Source organism: Xyrauchen texanus, chromosome 26 (genome assembly GCF_025860055.1).
Source record: "Xyrauchen texanus isolate HMW12.3.18 chromosome 26, RBS_HiC_50CHRs, whole genome shotgun sequence".
In the NCBI taxonomy this organism is placed as follows: domain Eukaryota; kingdom Metazoa; phylum Chordata; class Actinopteri; order Cypriniformes; family Catostomidae; genus Xyrauchen; species Xyrauchen texanus.
In genome coordinates, this window is record NC_068301.1 from 3,785,704 (window position 1) to 3,807,368 (window position 21,665).

Here is a 21,665-nt window from a genome sequence, read left to right on the forward strand (position 1 = left end):
GGCTGCTGTGCCAGGGGAATGTCACTCCAAATTATTCTAGAATTTTTTAACACTTAAATGTTGTTAAGAGTGTATCACAGTGTAAAACATGTCATTTCCTGTTGCCAGTAGGTGGTGCTATGACTATAAATGAATATTGGCATATAGAAGTGTTCAGGCTGGGACTCTTATAAAACATGTTGAGTTTGGAGCAGATTGGACATTTTATGTGAAACATCAAACTTTGTCAGGCCACCGCGGACACGCCGTTCAAAGAAAACTCACAATTAAGCATCGGGTTCGAGTTCATTAAAAAACAAGGCCTAGAAATGGCAAAAACTGAGCAAAAATAAAAAATAAAAAAATCACAATGGCTGACATCCTGTTGAGTTTAGGATAAGGCTCTAAGATACTTTTTTGTACGTGTTGACATGTTACAAATGCCTACCAATTTTCTTACTTGTAGGTGAAGCGTGGCATGAGGGCTGCTTCGTTGAAATTTTGTAGGTGGCGCTATCGAGCCATTTTGCCATAATTCTAAAACCAGTATCAGATGTAAATTTTCCACAATTTTGAGATGTGTGCAAAGTTTCATGAGTTTTCGAGCATGTTTAGGCCTCAAAAATGTGACTCGTTTCATTTCGAACTTTGTCAGGCCGCCACGGACACGCCCTTCAACGAACACTCAAAAGCTTCATAACTTAACATCACCAAGACCTTTAGATTAAGACTGACTAAATATAATGTTGATCTGATTAAATCTCTGGGAGGAGTTTGTTAAAGTACAAGACCTGGAATTGGCTGTTTCCAGTAGGTGGCGCTATGACTATAACTGAATATTGGCATGTAGATGTATTCAGGCCGGGACTCTTAAAAAACGTGAAGTTTGGAGCAGATTGGACATTGCATGTATTAGTTACATCAACCTCCTGTTTCATGGCGAAACATTGAACTTTGTCAGACCGCCACAGCCGCGCCGTGCAGTGAAAACTCAAAAGCTTTGCAATTTAGCATCGCCAATGCATTTAGATTAGAATAACCAAATATGAAGTAGATCTGATGAAATCTCTAGGAGGATTTCGTTAAAGTACGAGACAAAAACTGAGCAAAAATTGATGAGTAAAACCACAATGGGTGACTTCCTGTTGAGTTTAGGGCATGGGTCCAAGAGAGTTTTTGTAGGTATTGGCATGTTACACAGATGCACCGATTTTAGTACGTAAAGCGTAAAGCACACATCGTTGAATGTATGTAGGTGGCACTATCGAGCCATTTTGCCACACCTAATTCTGAAACCCATATCAGATGTAAATGTTCACTACTTCTGATGCGTGTGCAAAGTTTCATGAGTTTTCGAGTATGTTTAGCATAGACTGTAAAAACGACGCCCCTTCGCTCTTTTCCATTGGTGAGAACTGAAGCCGCCAGTGTCCCGATATGGCGCTGACATCTTGGGACTTGAGTCTGTGCAGTTGCGATTTTGGGACCAGACCTGCGCAGTAGTGAGCAGGAAGTAAAGCCGCGAAATCAAGGCCCCGCCCTCACTCTCGCTGAATCAATCGCAAGGACATGTCCCTGCACTTTTGACTTTTGATTTATGACGGTGTGAAATAATTAATTATAGAAATTTAGATATTACATTTAAAGCTCCAATCTCCTCAGTCCTCCGAAGATCCCAAAAAAAAGTCAGCTGGTGCTTCAGTGACTACTTCGCTCAGAGAACCTGTCAATCACAGCTGTCAATCATGATGTCACAGCACCGTTTTTATAGCATCAAATAACTAAAAACAAACTTATTTTGAAAACAAACACTTGAAATTACATCAACGTGACAGAAACTACAGTAAATGACAGAAACTATCTTTGGAAAAAAGATATGTGAAGTGTAATTTAATTGTTTAGTTGGTCTCACGTCCCGTTGAATAACATGGGGAGGCGGGGTTTATGACCTAAACTAGGACTAGTCACCGGGGGGCGATCGAGACGTTTTGGCTTCACTTTTGAGGGCTTGTGCGGCACACTTGATGTTTAGGCCCTCAAAATGCGATTCATTTGGGGGGAAAAATAAAATAATAATAAAAGCCTAACAATAGGGTCCTCGCACCATCGGTGCTCGGGCCCTAATTAGTGAAAAGCTGAACTGAAAATGTAACATTCTTAGTACACAGTACATCTTCCTTTTGCTTTAATAGCAGCATACACTCGAGCTGACATAAACACAACCTGATGATCATGCTATCCCCAACCTGGTCTCGTTGAATCACGTCACTATACCTTCATTTTTGCTAAATGATTTCCACATGGCACTTGGGCGTATCACGGTAGATTCCTGGTGAAATGAACAACAGAGACGCTACAATAACAATGACCTGGTTTAGGTTGAATGTTTAGGGTAGGGAGATCGGTTTTGTTGATTTAAATCTCTATAGAGCATTAACCTTAAAACCTCATCTGTTTGGGAGAACGTTTAACTCGCTTTTAGCGCCACACAGTGGACATTTAATCTCCAAACTGCCGAAATACGTGTTTGTTATAATTTGAGTACGTTCCATCTTGTGTGCTTCAACAGAAGCAAGAAGTATTTGATTAGTCACCTAGAAATAGTCCAGAATCTTAAATGTTTTGGCTTAATTTTATATTATAACATTTCTTTGTGTTCGTTTTTTAGTTCCAGGTTTAAAGGAGATCTTTGATCCCATATTTTCTTAAATTGCATCTACTGTATCATCAAATCTGTCCACTTAAAATCTCCCTCTGTCTCTCCTGCAGTTGACCAGCGGTTGGTGTTTGAAGACTCTAACACATACTATCAGTTCTCGTTTGAGGAGTGCGACACTCAGGGTTGTGAATTTCGTAACGAGGAAGAATGGCAGAATGGAGTCCGTCTTCTGCTGCAGATGGTACCCTACGTGCAGTTCAGAGTCGTCAGTCCGTAAGTACACTCTGAAGTACACATGCAACATGCTCACTCGTCTTTGTTAGAGAACTTAGGGCTGTAGGTCATTTGCGAAAAAACATAATACTATACTATACAAACTGTTTGCAGTATACGGTAAGTAAACTGTGCAGCATATGTGAATTTTCTTTATGCAGGAACAAAAATGAAAGCCAAAAAATAAATGACATTTTTAGCAGAACATAACCGAAAACCTGAACAAAGTGATTTTCAATTTTTCCGCAGTGAAAATGTTATTTTGCTGGTAACCAGTTTTAACTGGTTCATTTTGTTCTGGTAATTTTACATGAAACTAAAGGCTAAAGAATTGAACACAGTACATTTTTGGAACTTATGCTGCATTCCATTTGTCTCGGAAGTCTGAGCTCGGGACTCGGATCAACGTCATATCCGTTTAAAAAACAAGAAATCCGAGTTGGATGCGTTCCATTTACGACAAGACGGAAAAAAGATGGATGCCTCCAGGAAAGTAATTGTTGCACTAGCTCTTTCATAGTACAGAGAGCTACAAAATAAGTATGCCCTTCACCTAAGAGACTTCGAGGAAGATGACAGAAAGTGGAGAATGTATGTTAATGTTTCCGCATATTTGATTGTATCAAAACATGTTAACCACATTTTAATTGAACCAGCAGTGTAAACAAAGGACAATGCCCTATGGAAGTACAAATGTATATTTGCAATATAAATTTGCCTAACGGGGTTTATGTGTAACAAACATTTTAGTACACAATCACAAACCTTTACTATATTCCGAATTAATGTTCTCTAACAAGAGGAAGCGAAGTTATATTAACGTTATGGATACCTTTTTAAATCATGATAACAGGAGTAAAGTAGCCCTTGACTTCTTAAACCAAAATGCTCGATACATTATTAGATCTTTAGATTTGTTAATAAAGCGTAACGTTAGGCAGTGTTGTTGTTAGCAGCAGCGACCATTGTTATTGTTAGCAACAGTGACCATTGTTGTTGTTAGCAGCAGCGACTATTGTTATTGTTAGCAACAGTGACCATTGTTAGCAACAGTGACCATTGTTATTGTTAGCAACGACCATTGTTGTTGTTAGCAGCAGCGACCATTGATGTTGTTAGCAGCATCGACCATTGTTGTTGTTGTAGCAGCAGCGACCATTGTTGTTGTTAGCAGCAGCGACCATTGTTGTTGTTAAGAGTAGTGACCATTGTTGTTGTTAGCAGCAGCGACCATTGTTGTTGTTAGCAGCAGTGACCATTGATGTTGTAGCAGCAGCGACCATTGTTGTTGTTAGCAGCAGCGACCATTGATGTTGTTAGCAGCATCGACCATTGTTGTTGTTAAGAGTAGTGACCATTGTTGTTGTTAGCAGCAGCGACCATTGTTGTTGTTAGCAGCAATGACCATTGATGTTGTAGCAGCAGCGACCATTGTTGTTGTTAGCAGCAATGACCATTGATGTTGTAGCAGCAGCGACCATTGTTGTTGTTAGCAGCAATGACCATTGATGTTGTAGCAGCAGCGACCATTGTTGTTGTTAGCAGCAGCGACCATTGTTGTTGTAGGAACATCGACCATTGTTCTTATAGCAGCAGCGACCATTGTTCTTATAGAAGCAGCGACCATTGTTGTTGTTAGCAACAGCGACCATTTTTGTTGTTATCAGTAGCGACCATTGTTTTTGTAGCAGCAGAAACCATTGTTGTTGTTAGCAGCAGCGACCATTGTTGTTGTTGTTAGCAGCAGCGACCATTGTTGTTGTTAGCAGCAGTGACCATTGTTGTTGTACCAGCAGCGACCATTGTTATTGTTAGCAGCAGCGACCATTGTTGTTGTTAGCAGCAGCGACCATTGTTCTTGTACCAGCAGCGACCATTGTTATTGTTAGCAGCAGAGACCATTGTTGTTGTTAGCAGCAGCGACCATTGTTATTGTTAGCAGCAGAAACCATTGTTGTTGTTAGCAGCAGCGACCATTGTTGTTGTTAGCAGCAGCGACCATTGTTGTTGTTAGCAGCGACCATTGTGGTTGTTAGCAGCAGCGACCATTGTTGTTGTTAGCAGCAGCGACCATTGTTATTGTTAGCAGCAGCGACCATTGTTGTTGTTAGCAGCGACCATTGTTCTTGTACCAGCAGCGACCATTGTTATTGTTAGCAGCAGAGACCATTGTTATTGTTAGCAGCAGAAACCATTGTTGTTGTTAGCAGCAGAAACCATTGTTGTTGTTAGCAGCAGCGACCATTGTTATTGTTAGCAGCAGCGACCATTGTTGTTGTTAGCAGCAGCGACCATTGTGGTTGTTAGCAGCAGCTACCATTGTTGTTGTTAGCAGCAGCAACCATTGTGGTTGTTAGCAACAGTGACCATTGTTGCTTGTAGCAGCAGCGACCATTGTTGTTGTTAGCAACAGTGACCATTGTTGTTGTTAGCAGCAGCGACCATTGTTTTGTTAGCAGCAGTGACCATTGTTGTTGTTAGCAGCAGCAACCTTGCCAATTTTAGCTGTACCAATTTATAAACAACACATTACATGGTAATTCACGCATAACAGGATCATAGCAACATGCCTATAGGCAACGGTATTAACAGATTTGATGCTGCCAGGGTTTGACTCAGAAGCAGATCTGTAATTACAATTATACTTAACTGTTAATTAACAGCTTCTTTTGATTTCTATGCCGATAAAGCCACCACACTGGAAGAAATTGTATTGCTTATTTTCACTTATTTTGGTGAGTCAAGTGGCTAATTTAGGTCTCGTTTTTCCAGATCATGTTGCTTGTTTCTCTTGTGAGATCTGGCAACACTGCAATTGGTATTTTACCAACCTCTTAATGCAGAGTACTGTCATTTTTAAAAGAACGTTATTAACCGTTCTTTTATTTTGTTCTAACTAGGGATGCACTGAAAAAACGAGACCAATTTTTAACAAAGTCCACAGTATGTGCAAATGGTGAGCTTTTATATTTGAGTGTTTGCCCAAAAATGCCCCAGAGTCGAAGAGGAAAATAAAGATGGTCAATTGTGATTTCATGTTGACTTTAAAGGAACGTTCTGGAGAAGTGCTGGGAGATTTGACTGTGTGTTGTTAGCTGTGAAGGGCAGGGTTGATATCGCAGAGAGATGTGAACCGCAAGATTAAATTTGAACAGACAGTTGATGTCATTTTCAGGAAGGTGAACATGGGATGGCGTTCCGTGTCCACGGCAGCAGTTTTTTTCTTTGTGACGGAATTGGAAGTGACATAGCTTGGCCTCGTTGACACCAGACGCTGGGCTGTTCGATTTCTGTTCAGCTTCACAGAGCACCGCTTCGACCCCAATCAGCCAGAATCTCTTTGCCTCTCCGTTTCTCATCACACACGCACAGCAGACAGTGTATTAAAGTAGAAATGAGATCCTCACGCAGAACTCATCTAAATGAGATCAAAGAAAAACTCATATAAGTTTGCTGATATTACCATACTGCAATACCTTACACTGCAGTGTCTCCTGCACCATACGGCTATTGAATCTACAGCCCCACGGCAAAAGATTTGAGAGTACGCAGTCTGGATTGAATAAAATGACTGTGTACGTGAAATAATGTCTTTTTCAAGCTGTTTTTATATACGTAGGTCAAAAAGATTCACAAGTTATAGGTTTGAATCAAATGAATCATTGAATACGTCAGAGCGATTACTGAACTGAGTTACTTTCAGATGCTTATATACATTAGTTGCATGCAAAAACAAACATGCAGCTCGATCAGTGTCATTTTGATTAATTTACCAATGACTCTTTCGAGCTGTTTCTATTATTGAATATGTAGGTCAAAAAGACTTACAAGTTAAGGGTTTGAATCAGTCTAACGAATCACTGAATATGTCTGAGCCAATACTGAATTGAGTTACTTGCCGATGTTTATATAAGCTGGCTGCACGCTAAAGCAAACTTTGTAATTTCGATTCATGTGCAAATGACTCTTTCGAATCATTTATTTTAATAAATTGGTCAGAAAGACTCACAAACTCACTATAGGTTTGAATCAAACGAATCAATGAGCAACTACTGAGTTGAATTACTTGCCGATGTTTATATATGTTGGCTGCACACAAAAACAAACATAGAGCAATCATTGTAATTTCGATCCATGTGCAAATGGCTCTTTTAAACCATTTCTTTCAATGAATTGGCCAGAAAGACTCACAAACTCTCTATAGGTTTGAATCAAACGAATCGCTGACTATGTCTGGGCGATTACTAAATTGACTCACTTTACGATGTTTATATATGTTTGTCGTATTCAAAAACAAACATACAGCGCGATCAGTGTAATTTTGATTCATTAACAAATGACTCTTTTTAAATGTTTCTTTAAATTAATTCACAAACTCACTATAGGTTTGAATCAAATGAATCACTGAGCAACTACTGAGTTGAATTACTTGCCGATGTTTATATATGTTGGCTGCATTCAAAAACAAACATAGAGCAATCATTGTAATTTCGATTCATGTGCAAATGACTCTTTCGAGTCATTTCTTTTAGTGAATTGGTCAGAAAGACTCACAAACTCACTATAGGTTTGAATCAAACAAATGAATTGCTGAATACGTCTGAGTGCGACTACTACTGTATATTGATTCACTTTTCACTCTCTAATGGTATTTTAAGTAAAATTTTCATATAATATTTGCTTTTTTTGCCAATGTGTGAACGGCTTGTAATGCAACTTAAAAATTTGCCCTTCCCAGACTTCCTAACGAGCCTATTAAAGCCTGCAGACTGATTTTCATGCAAAGGGAGCGGGTCGCTTTTGCCAGGAAAATCCAAAGGATGTGACGTTTATGCGCACTCCCGAGAGCCTTCTACTGAATCCCGTCTGGCTAAGCAGGAACGTGATCGTGGTCGAGCGAAAACTAGAGTGAACATCGGCAGGGCATTTGATTCCTGGAGGGACCTTCATTCGGTTTTGGGGATCAAAACCGACCCTGAATTGGCATTCTTCTTATTGGACTGGTAAACTTGCATAACTGTAAAGCATGTGAAATATAGTGCCATAAGGATTGATCTGTGTCATTTTAGCTAAATTGATCTTGCCTGCTAACGCTGAAGAATTGCAAGCTTTCAACAATCTTCTCTTTATACTATAAGTCTGGTATACAGGATACATTTAAGCAAATACGCTGGTTTCTTGATCGTAGTACAACATATGACATACAAAACATACAACAGTGCAACATTAAACTGTCTGGTATAGTTCGGTAGTATGTAGCTGTATGTGTGTATCAGTATGCTATGTTAGCTGATAAGTAGTTTTAGTTTAGTTTAATCATATCTGTGTAATTTTAATTATGCTACCTCATCTGTCAGCATGATGCCAGTGAATCACGTTCAGTCTCTTTGTACTATGTTACGTCATTGTTTTGGATGCTCGCTCGCACGTGTTCCTATGGAGTGTGTGCACGAGGACGAGCGCGAGCATCAGGCAGCTGCTGCAGTTCACTAAACGGCCACAGGTGTCAGTAATAACAACTGTTTCTGAATCTGAAAGTAACTCTAGTTTGTGTCATAAACAGCTACAACCACAACAAGCTATGAACGCCAAAACGTTTTATTGGTCGCTCGATTTGTGTTACTGTATCATTATGCAGGGTAGCTCCGCCCACAGTGAAATCTCATTGGATAAAATCTCCACATAGCTGTGAATTAAACATCAAATATGTTCTAATTATCCATGACTTTGTCACATTGTGCTGCATTTTCACTCTCAATTGCATGTTTCTGGAAACTTGCCACAAAAACAGTCAACATTTCGATACACGTGACCTTTATTATAACAAGACAGGACATGCAAACACAGTGGGTGCTGTTGTGTATTGTTGTGTGAATATACGTTGCGTGTGGATATAATTGTGGTTTTTGCTGATTTGTTTCATGCTGGTCACGATTTTATCTACTAGAATAGAAAAACCCTGGAGCTACTGACGGCTTTCAACCAAGATTGTTTGGATTTTAGCTCCCAGTCAAACACCTATACACACACATACACACACACACACACACACACACACACACACACACACACACACACACATCTTCACTGTTCATTTGTATACGATTTGAATATTATCTTCAGTTCTGGAGAAACTGGTAATGGCAACGTAGAGTGAATGAGGTTGAATTTGCATAAGTGTGTGTTTGTCTACATGTGCCTGTGTGTTTGTGGTTCATACAGTATGTGTGTTTCTGGGTTTGCATTTCGGTGTGTGAGGAAATTGCTCTCTCAGAAGGCGTGTCTGACTCATTTAGAAGTCGCCGCCATTACGAATCGCTTCATCCGTCACCGAGGCTGGGATGGTGAGAGACAGAGCAGGAGGAGAGATGGAGCGTGTGATGAAAGAGTGTCAGTGTGTATGATGAATGGACAGACAGTAGAAGAGAACGAGTGAAACTTTTCAAACTTTCTGGCCCAGTTTATGCGCTCTGTAATATGGAGGGACGTGGTGGCTAATTTGCCCCTCATTATATCAGATTTCTGGGCTATATCCTGTTCATTTGCTGCACTTCATCTGCACTACATGCTTAAAAACAGGGATTAAAAACAAAGGTCCTTATATTAAGAGTGCCAATGTGCTGTGCCATAAGTCATAAGTGCAAAGTCTTTGGGCTTGGCCATGAAGTTTTGGTATTTTCGTGCAAGTATGTGCTAAGTCTAGGTGCAAGTGGGTTTGGCAAAATCACACGCAAGGAGCTAATGGGCTGGGACAAGTGCAGTTTAATTTGGAGCTTTTTAAAATATAATCAAAATAATGAAGTGGTTCATACCAAGGGAAGGAGGTATTGCCCCAAGGAGTTCAAGTACCTCCGGGTCTTGTTTACGAGTGAGGGGACAATGGCGCGGGAGGTTGGCCGGAGAATCGGGGCAGCGGGGGCGGTATTGCACTCGCTCTATCGCACTGTTGTCACGAAAAGAGAGCTGAGCCGGAAGGCAAAGCGCTCGATCTACCGGTCAATTTTTGTTCCTACCCTCACCTATGGTCATGAAGGCTGGGTCATGACCAAAAGAACTAGGTCGTGAGTACAAGCGGCCGAAATGGGCTTCCTCAGAAGGGTGGGGCTTCTCCCTTAGAGATAGGGTGAGGAGCTCAGTCATCCGCGAGGAGCTCGGAGTAGAGCCGCTGCTCCTTTGCATTGAAAGGAGTCAGTTGAGGTACTTTGGGCATCTGGTAAGGATGCCCCCTTGCTGCCTCCCTAGGGAGGTGTTTCAGGCATGTCCAGCTGGGAGGAGGCCTCGGGGAAGACCCAGGATTAGGTGGAGAGATTACATCTCCACACTGGCCTGGGAACGCCTCGGGGTCCCCCAGTCAGAGCTGGTTAATGTGGCTCGGGATAGGGAAGTTTGGGGCCCCCTGCTGGAGCAGCTGCCCCCGCGACCCGACTTCGGATAAGCGGTTGAAGATGAATGGATGGATGGATGGTTCATACCAAATACAATCACTCCAACTTTAATGAATGCATCGGGACACCATGTAATTCATTCGATTAAACATTTTAACCGATTGACAGCCCTAATATAAACATAATAATAATTGAAAAATAAACCATGACCTCTAGAAATGTTAACACAAATCTCACTATTTTTTTCGTAAAACGGCTACATCAGGGACATTATCACCACCTGCTGGTGGAATCCCCAAACTGCAAATTCAGGAAATGAGTTTAGACTTTGCACTGAAAACAAATGTGGTATTGAAACAACTTAGCGCGATGATCTATTTATCAGGAAAATAGCAAACTGCACTTTACGCCACTTCATTTACACACAATACACCCACAGTTTGTGCACATACACCCACAGATAGCGCAAACTCTCCCACCCACTTGCGTTTTGTGCTGGCATGAACTATTGGCCATCTAAAATAAATAAATAAATCCACCTACTGCATGTACAAACTACGTTGTGGTGTATTTTTAAAACATTCACTGGGGTAAACGGTTTGGTCTTTGGTTTTAGGAAAACAATATTGAAACTGATAACGGTTATTAACCGGTTAAGCTGCGTTCACACTGCCAGCGACACGCAGCGACAAAATGACCTCATCTCATTCATTTTCAATGAGAGATGGCGACTTCCGGCAACACGAGCGACGGCAACCGGATGTGGGCGTGTCCAGCGACGCTACAAAGTTGAGAAATGTTTAGATTTATGCAAATGAAGAGCGACTTTCGGGAGCAGCAGCCAATCACGGGAGAAGATGGTAGAGCTCTCGTGATCTTAATATTTTAATAACAATTTTAATCATAATGAAACAGTGCTGTTTAGACTCTCCATACACACCACTAGCGACCTAATCGCCAGCCACTGGCGACATGCAGCGACAAAGTAGCTGGCAGTGTGAACGCATCTTTGCCAGCATTTAAAAATAGCATTTTCACTCTGGAACAATTGAAAGGGTCTTTATTTTATTGTGTGACTGACTGTATTATCCCGCTTATTACAAGACTACTTGCCTGATAAAAAAATGTATGCAAATGAAACATTGATTTTAGTTTAAATGATTTGATTAGCTTACTTGTAGAGATCGTAGAGTGATACGAGAAGCAAGAAAGATGTGGTGAAATATCAGACCGCTAGATGGCGCCATTGACCAATCAGAATGGAGTATTCCAGAGACTCGTGTAAGAAGACTTTTTACAATGTAATTAGATTTAAAATGTAAAATAACCATATCTTGAGTAAGTTACATAAAAGTAATCCAATGCAAGTTAACAATACTTCACTCAAATTGTAATCAGATTACTTTATCGTTACTTCATCTAAAAAGTAATCACATTACTTATAAGTATTTGAGGAACTTTCCCTTGGAAGATCAATAGAGGAGCACATCTCGTTTCTCATCAGGCTTTGACAGATGAAACATAAATCCAACAAATACACGATTACCTGCTTTGTCAATGTGTTTAATGCGATTAGGGTATTTTTACAAGAAATGCTAACCAATGTAGCCTTTAACGTTGTATTGAAAGCTACAAATAATATATTTTCTGCCTCATATTATGAAGAGAATCCACATACGATCAGAAAAGGATGTCGTTGTGTGCACTCTGTTGGGATTGAAGCAGCTAAAAACCTTTATGCTAAGCTAAAATGCTATTTATTGTCATTACATGCATCTGTAACCAGGCGTGATTGCATATTATAATGAATTAAATGAATATAATTCACGTTAAAGCATAACCTTTTTCTCTAGCAAGACCTTTTATATTACGGCAATGAAAGTTTTATACTTAATGAGAATTTAAAATAGTAAAATCTGTGACTCCAGTCAGGTCTCCTAAGCAACCAATTGGCCCGGTTGCTAGGGAGGGTAGAGTCACATGGGGTAACCTCCTCGTGGTCGCTATAATGTGGTTCGCTCTCAATGGGGCGTGTGGTGAGTTGTGCATGGATGCTGTGGAGAATAGCGTGAAGCCTCCACACGTGCTACGTCTCCACGGTAACGCTCTAAACAAGTCACGTGATAAGATGCGCGGATTAACGGTCTCAGACACGGAGGCAACTGAGATTCGTCCACCGCCACCCGAATTAAGGCGAGTCACTACACCACCACGAGGACTTAGAGTGCATTGGGAATTGGCCGTTACAAATTGGAGAGAAAACAAAGTGATAAAATCTGCCACATTTTATACTTGGATGCAATCCAAAGTATTTAGATTACGTTACTGACCTTGAGTGATCTAATGGAATATGTTACAAATTGCATTTTAGAGCATGTATTCTGTAACCGTCCCAACCCTGAGTACGCAGGAACTAGTATGCAAGTACTCCAACCTAAACATAGCATCTGTTTCATCTGATTCTGTGGGTTTTGTTGTCGTGCAGAATATCAATGACATATGTCAACTCACATAAGACGTGTATGCATTGCGACTTCAAAGGTGTGTGTGTGTGTGTGTCGTTTTGCAGACCCGAGGAAGACCCCGACAGAAAGCGAGATATCTGCGGGGAGATTCTCCAGATGAAAGCTCTGGAGAGACTCACATCTACAGTAAGTGTGTGTGTTGAAATGCTGACCCATGCAGCATATCTCTGACTCCATGTCTTCAGTCCCCTGGTGTGAGTAAAGATCCACTCCAGCCTGAAAGAATCTCATCCATCACACGAACACTCATGTGCCACCAGTGGACAGAGAAACCATACATTTAACTGATCCGTCACTCTGCGTGGCCTCAATAATGCATGGCAAATAAATGCTAATTATATGCTTTAATAAACTTGTCATGAAATATATAAAATCAGCTCAGATATGAAATCACAATATATAAAATGCAGAATTGCTCAGAGCTGTGTGATCAAACTGTATTATATTTTCAGGACATAACAGTCCTGAAAATAGTGTCACAATGCCAAAAATAGGAATGGTCCCAAATGTAGGCGTCATTTTCTTAATGCAAAATATAATTTAATATTTTTTGGTTTGATTTGGGGTTAAATATGACCAGGACATTTGCTTTGCAGTTTGTCAAATGAACTTTTACAAGTAAAAATATACCATGTAGTCTAAATTCATTAATAACATAATTAAAGCTGCATGAATAAGACGTCCACCATTCTCCCATAAGCACTCTTACTTTTTGAGTCTGTTTTGGGAGTGTTTTTAGTGTAAATCTCCAGCTCTTTACACGTTTGCGTTAGTTTCTTAACTGCTGTGGATTTACCGTCCTCCAGAGATCTTCATACAGGCAGAGCGTTTGCTTTTATCTGAGGTCTGTTTTGCTCCGGGTGAAGATGAGCTCATTTGCATGTAGAGTTTAGTAATGGCGGCTTACTCTTGTGGTTTAACTGAAATAACATTTTAAATGTTTTATTGCATTTTTTTACAGGTACAGAATGAACTTGCCGCTGCTCTCGCAAAAAGGCCAAGAAATCCAGTAAGATTACGGTTCAATTTTTCATAGCTGGATGAACATACGTAATTCATCCTGTTTTAAACAATGTTGCAAAGATTGTCTTTAAAAATGCAGGTTTCACTGTTAACTGTTTGTGCTCTATTTCTACACTAACTCTAGTGTTAGAGGACGACAGCTCGGCGGCATCAGACAATTCTCCACAAGAACCCACAAAACCCACCGAAGACAACAGCAAGGTACACAAACACACACACCCATGTTTTATAGGGACTTTCCATAGACATAATGGTTTTTATACTGTACAATTTTTAACACAACATCAAAAAGTTCGGGTTTTACTATCCTTATGGGGATATTTAATAAATAAATAAATAAATTGATCAATTGTCACACATTATACATACATTTCTGCATATACATGGTGAAATTATTTATTTTTCACATATCCCAGGTCAGAGTGCAGGGTCAGCCATGACACACACACACTTACACACACACACATACACACACTCTCTCTCACACACACACACTCACACACAGGGTGGGGTGGAGGAGGTTGCCGTGTTAGCACACCGAAACAGCAATGTGATAGATTGTGAGCAGGCTTATAAAGCAATGGCTTACATGCGATTGGCTAGGAGTTACCCAGCTAAAGGTGCGATGAGGTACAGCTGCTAGTCTTCCAGCTAGAACTGCGCTGTGATTACATCTCAAGCAGTCCCCTCGCGACATTGTGGTGTTCAAGCAAAAACTTGTTTTGTTTATCTAAAAACAGGTGACAACAGAACACAACACAGCTGCACACAAAACAGAGAACAGAACTTACTAAACATGTCTGAAGAGTTTGTAGTTGAAGAATTGATGCATTTCTATGCCCAGCCTTATTTATTTATTTTTAACGTTTTTGGCCAGTTCACAGTGGAAGGAGTTACCCGCGCAATGCCGAAAATAAGCGAAAATAGAAAACAAGTGTTCGATAGAATGTACCATCGCTCGTCACTGCTAGTTAGGACAAAATCTCTGATTACCATAGAAAATATACCTTTTATCGAGTGTTGTTTGTCCTCAGGTTAGGACACGATGTGACTGTGGCTGCCTGTAGCCTCCTCCATGTTTCTGTTTGATTTCTGAATACTCTGTACCAAAAAATAAGGCTGGGCATAGAAATGCATCAATTCTTTAACTACAATCACTTCAGACATGTTTAATAAGTTCTGTTCTCTGTTTTATGTGCAGTTGTGTTCTGTTCTGTTGTCACTATCGCTGTGGAGGACCTGTTTTTACATTTACATTTACATTTATGCATTTGGCAGACACTTTTATCCAAAGCGACTTACAGTGCACTTATTACAGGGACAATCCCCCCGGAGCAACCTGGAGTTAAGTGCCTTGCTCAAGGACACAATGGTGGTGGCTGTGGGGATCGAACCAGCGACCTTCTGATTAACAGTTATGTGCTTTAGCCCACTACGCCACCACCACTCCCTTTAGATAAACTAAACGAGTTTTCGCTTGAACGTCCCAATATCGCGAGGGGGTTGCATGAACTGTTTCTCCCGTGGCCTTTTATGAACGCACACAGGAGATCAACGGCCAGTGAATATTTATCGTATTCTTTCATAACAATCATGAGTCTCATGGAATAATTTATTAGACTCCTGAATTTTACTTTTGTGTCCTTTTGAAGCTTGAAGAGGTGGTCACCATAAACCGCCATTGTATGACATCACTGAGCACAACATTTATTCACAATTTCTCCCTTTGTGTTCAGAAAAAGAAAGAAAGAGTTTCATGTATAAACGTTACCAGAGTGACATGTTCTGGTGAGACTATGTTAACTACATTGTCCTAATTGAGATGAAACTTGCTTCACATGAGCTTATATTCTCATTATCTATTTATTTGACAGTGTATTTCAAAGGACATGAGGTTACATGCACATTCATGTTTTTTTCATAGAGCGTTAGAGAGAGAGTGAGAAGAGAGAGAGAGAGAGAGAAACAGTGAATAGAGTCGAGTGGGCGGCAAAAGCTGGTCCTCAAGGTCTCTCTGCATCTTCAAACGAAGGAAAGCTCTTACTCTAGATCTAAATGATTCATCAGTCTGATCTCTGAGAGATAGTACAGGCCCAAAATAACACTCTAATGGACTTGTGTAACAAACTGAGGCCTGGTGTTATTGTTGTCCAAGACGAGGTTATCATACAGGGGACAGGAAGTGATGTGGGACAGTTTGGAAGGTTTGTTGTTTGAGTCTTGTTGGGAGCGGCTTGCATCACCGTATCAACCTAATGAACTACAGGGAGTCGTTACAAGACAAGACTGTGTGTGTGTGTGTGTGTGTGTGTGTGTGTTTAGTGAAGCAGTACAGGATCTGATTAATTCTCCTCTGTGGTTACCATCAACCCAGAGTCTGGATGATCATTACCCTGGTAATTACAGTCATTTGTACTCTCAAATGAGATTTTTACATTTCTTAAAGAAATTAGAGTGATGCTTGCATGTGCAAAACGCACTGCCTTGACGCTAGTGTGTTGTGGGTGGTTGCTAGGGCATTGCAAAGCAGTGCAAAGTTGTTCTGGGTGGTTTAGTGCGTTTGCTATGCAGTTCATTAAAGGTGCACTCAGTAACTTTTGTCTTTGTGTCATCTTGGACTTACACTGACACCTAGTGGCTTGGATGAGGCATCATTTAAAATCAATAGTTTCCAGTTATAGATGCCATTGTAGAAATGTAGTGTTCACAGTCAGTCATGATTACTTTAATCAATGAGTGAAAGTGTCCAATAACAGGACGGTTACTGAGATTAAGCGAGTAGTATTCAGCTGGTCATGTGATGCTAAAATGGCCGCCCCCATGTGCAGACCCTCTCCATGTAGAATAAAACATCTTTACTTTACTTTAAGGTTACTGATATGACTGGAGTCTTCATTTTAATGTGAGTGCTCATGATTTCCTACATATATTGTAAAATTACAATTCATGTCTTTAGGAGTTCAACTTTTTAATGATAAAAATGACTGAGTGCACCTTTAAGTGATCTGAGTGGTTTTTGTTTGTGTGTGTGTTTTGCTATGTAATTGCTGAGGTGTTCTGAGTGTGATATTGTAAGTTGCTATGTGGTTGCTAGAGTGTTCTGTGGTTATTAGCATGTTGCTATTAAATTGCTATGGTGTTTTTGTGGTTGATAGCGTGTTGCTATGTGGTTGCTAGGGTGTTCTGGTAGTTATTAGCATGTTTCTATTCAATTGCTATGTGTTTTCGTGGTTGATAGCATGTTGCTATGTGGTTGCTAGTGTGTTCTGTGGTTAGTAGCGTGTTGCTATTAAATTGCTATGGTGTTTTTGTGGTTGATAGCGTGTTGCTAGTGTGTTCTGTGGTTATTAGCGTGTTGCTATTAAATTGCTATGGTGTTTTTTGGTTGATAGCTCATTATCTATGTGGTTGCTAGTGTTCTGTGTGATTTTTAGCATGTTGCTAATGTGTTCGGAGTGTTTTTTAGTGTGTTGCTATGGGTTTTCTAGGGTTTTTCTGGGTGGTTTTTAGTATGTTGCTATGTGGTTGCTGGGGTGTTATGGGTGTTTCTTAACATGTTTCTATATTGTTGCTAGGTGTTCTTGGTGGTTACTCAGGTTGCGGTTGCAGGCTTTCAGGCTGGTTATTAGCATGTTGCTATTCAATTGCTATGGTGTTTTCGTGGTTGATAGCATGTTGCTATGTGGATGCTAGTGTGTAGTATAGTTTTTAGCATGTTGCTATGGCGTTCGGAGTGTTTTTTTTAGTGTGTTGCTATGGGTTTTCTAGGGTGTTCTGGGTGGTTATTAGAGTGTTGCTATGTGTTGATAGCGTGTTGCTATGTGGTTGCTAGTGTGTTCTGTGGTTATTAGCGTGTTGCTAATGTGTTCGGAGTGTTTTTTAGTGTGCTGCTATGGGTTTTCTAGGGTTTTTCTGGGTGGTTTTTAGCATGTTGCTATGTGGTTGCTGGGGTGTTATGGGTGTTTCTTAACATGTTTCTATATTGTTGCTAGGGTGTTCTTGGTGGTTATTAGAGTGTTTCTATGTGCTTGCCAGGCTTCTCAGACTGGTTTTTAGCATGTTGCTATGCTGTTGCCAGGGGGTTCTGGTGGTTATTAGCATGTTGCTATTCAATTGCTATGGTGTTTTCGTGGTTGATAGCATGTTGCTATGTGGATGCTAGTGTGTAGTTTGGTTTTTAGCATGTTGCTATGGTGTTTTAGTGTGTTGCTATGCTGTTTGGAGTGTTTTTTTAGTGTGTTGCTATGGGTTTTCTAGGGTGTTCTGGGTGGTTTTTAGCATGTTGCTATGTGCTTGTCAGGGTTCTCAGACTGGTTTTTAGCATGTTACTATGCTGTTGCCAGGGGGTTCTGGTGGTTATTAGCATGTTGCTAATCAATGACTATGGTGTTTTTGTGGTTGATAGGGTGTTGCTATGTGGTTGCTAGTGTGTTCTGTGGTTATTAGCGTGTTGCTATTAAATTGCTATGGTGTTTTTGTGGTTGATAGGGTGTTGCTATGTGGTTGCTAGTGTGTTCTGTGGTTATTAGCGTGTTGCTATTAAATTGCTATGGTGTTTTTGTGGTTGATAGCATGTTGCTATGTGGATGCTAGTGTGTAGTATAGTTTTTAGCATGTTGCTATGGCGTTCGGAGTGTGTTTTAGTGTGTTGCTATGCTGTTCGGAGTGTTTTTTTAGTGTGTTGCTATGGGTTTTCTAGGGTGTTCTTGGTGGTTATTAGAGTGTTGCTATGTGCTTGCCAGGGTTCTCAGACTGGTTTTTAGCATGTTGCTATGCTGTTGCCAGGGGGTTCTGGTGGTTATTAGCATGTTGCTATTCAATTGCTATGGTGTTTTCGTGGTTGATAGCGTGTTGCTATGTGGTTGCTAGTGTGTAGTTTGGTTTTTAGCATGTTGCTATGGTGTTCGAGTGTGTTTTAGTGTGTTGCTATGGGGTTTCAAAGGTGTTCTTCGTGATTTTTAGCATGTTGCTATGGTGTTTGGAGTGTGTTTTAGTGTGTTGCTATGGGGTTTCTAGGGTGTTCTGAGTGGTTTTTAGCCTGTTGCTATATGTTTGCTGGGGTGTTATGGGTGGTTATTATAGTGTTGCTATGTGCTTGCTAGAGTTTTCAGACTGGTTTTTAGCATGTTGCTATGTGGCACGGACAACCAAAGTATACTTTGGCCTTTAAATCATTTGTTTAAATGAATGACCCTATGAATGAGTTAAAGTAATTATGATGCTTGCATTGGCAAACCTCACTAACTAGAGAAATGCTAGAGAATGAACAATGCTCTATTGACATCACTAATCATAAAACACACATCTGCACTAATCACGACCAGATAAAAACTTCCCTGGCAATCAAGAACAAGTCCCTCTCTCTCTCTCTCTCTGATAGAATGATGTGAGTATTGTGAGGGAAGGGTCTGCTTGTTATCATCAGATTTTGGCTGCACACTCTGATTATTTACTCAGCAGTGTGTTTTGATTGGCCGAAATAACAGAGTGTTTCCTCTGAGGTAAAACCACAACCCACTATCAACCAACAATACCCCTGACACAAAACAACACCCAAACCAGCACGGGCAGGATGAAAGCAGAACAGACCCACAACGTTATAAAAACATTCAGAAAACACGCTGGACTAGCATTTATAACAACACAAAGAAAGAAATGCAAGCCTTTGAGTTCATTTCAGAGAATCAGCTCATTAATATTTCATGATAAATTCTGTGTTCCTTTAACCTAGTTACACATTTCAGTTTAAAGCAGTTTTAAGATTTAACCATTGATAAAGTTCATCAGTGGTATTTAAAAAATACTAGGGCTGTCTATCGATTAACATTTTTAATCAAAATAATTACACGGTATGCTGATTAATTACTCTAATCTAATTAATCGCAATTAATCGCATACATAATATTTGTTGGGAAAGCCCCTCAAATAACAATAATTCAATATATAATGATTAAATAATTATAAATAGTTAAGTCAAGTTGTGTTTGTACGCAAGCTTGTTCTCATCATGTGTTGTCTGCTCTCGGTAAGTGTGGTTTGTTCTCTGTATAAGCTGAGCATTGCCTATACAGCGAGTTTCACTTACTGCCCCCTGGAGGAAACAGGTGGTACTACAAGTTTGAATTGCTCTGATAATGGATATTTATTATTAGGATCCGGGGACATGACTAATTGCATAAATTTTTTTAACTTGCTATTTTTTATTTTATATAATTAATCGCAGGAAACCGATGGAGTGCGTACTCCAGGTAGGGAAGGAGGTATTGCCCCAAGTGAAGGAGTTCAAGTACCTCTGGGTCTTGTTCACGAGTGAGGCGACAATGGAGCGGGAGGTTGGTCGGAGAATCGGGGCAGCGGGGCGGTATTGCACTCGCTCTTCGCGACCGTTAGTCACGAAAAGAGAGCTGAGCCGGAAGGCAAAGCTCTCGATCTACCGGTCAATCTTTGTTCCTACCCTCACCTATGGTCATGAAGGCTGGGTCATGACCAAAAGAACTCGGTCGCGAGTACAAGCGGCCGAAACGGGGTTCCTCAGAAGGGTGGCGGGCTTCGCCCTTAGAGATAGGGTGAGGAGCTCAGTCATCCGTGAGGAGCTCAGAGTAGAGCCGCTGCTCCTTTGCGTCGAAAGGAGTCAGTTGAGGTGGTTTGGGCATCTGGTAAGGATGCCCCCTGGCCGCCTCCCTAGGGAGGTGTTTCAGGCATGTCCAGCTGGGAGGAGGCCTCGGGGAAGACCCAGGATTAGGTGGAGAGATTACATCTCCACACTGGCCTGGGAACGCCTCGGGGTCCCCCAGTCAGTGCTGGTTAATGTGGCTCGGGATAGGGAAGTTAGGGGCCCCCTGCTGGAGCAGCTGCCCCCGCGACCCGACTTCGGATAAGCAGTTGAAGATGGATGGATGGATGGATAATTAATCGCACCGAATTAACACGTTAAATCGACAGATCTAAATCGTGCTAATCAAATCAAATTGAATAGACTGACAAAAACTCCCTCTGACAAACAAAAACATGAAGCGAGCGTGCCTTTCGGCCAACATCTTTTGAATCAATTCTGTGTAAACTTAACTTTTCTCAACCCAAAGTTTCAGTAGAGCACAATAGAAATGTTATCAAGCCTAACAATCAGTTTCACATAAATTTTTTCCATAAGCAAATTGATTATTAACAGTATATGCTTCCATTAAGCCATCAGTCTGTGTTATTTCAGCATACTTTCTTAACAAACGGTGTTTTAATAGTGGAATTCCTGGTAAAGAACTACACTACCCATAATCCCGAAGAGAGATCCACCAATCAGAATTGCGGCAAACAATCCGCAGCAAAAGAGCTCTGCAGTGACCGCCCACTTCCATGATGCACTGTGAATACAACAGTTTAGTTGCGTTCCCTACACTCTTAAACTGCTGATATATTTGCATATTTCTGAATATTTTGCAATAAAATAAAAGTATTGAAATTATAGAGTATAGAAAAACTATTTATAGAACAATTTATAAACTATAGAAACACTTTAACAACTTTAAATGAACAGTTCTATAGTATATTAATTCCCGCATTAAAGATGTTTTTGACCGATATTTATAAACTTTTTAGCTTCAAATCTTTACAGTGGTGGCACAGTGGGCTAAAGTACATAACTGGTAATCAGAAGGTTGCTGGTTCGATCCCCACAGCCACCACCATTGTGTCCTTGAGCAAGACACTTAACTCCAGGTTGGAAAAAATGAATGGAAAATATACTTCCGGACACAAGATGACTGTTAAAATGGGTGGCAGGATAGTAAATATCTCAGTGCAAACAATATATATATAATATTTAGA

General features: G+C 40.5%; 1 protein-coding gene across 1 annotated transcript in view; it reads left to right on the forward strand.

Annotated features, from left to right (window-relative positions):
* The window catches only part of rapgef5a (Rap guanine nucleotide exchange factor (GEF) 5a), a 92,439-nt gene that overhangs the window by 20,606 nt on the left and 50,168 nt on the right, over nt 1–21,665 (forward strand). Inside the window, 5 exon segments of the mRNA XM_052092770.1 lie at nt 2,749–2,911; nt 12,866–12,947; nt 13,783–13,810; nt 13,813–13,830; nt 13,969–14,045. Coding sequence (XP_051948730.1) covers nt 2,749–2,911; nt 12,866–12,947; nt 13,783–13,810; nt 13,813–13,830; nt 13,969–14,045 — 368 coding nt within the window.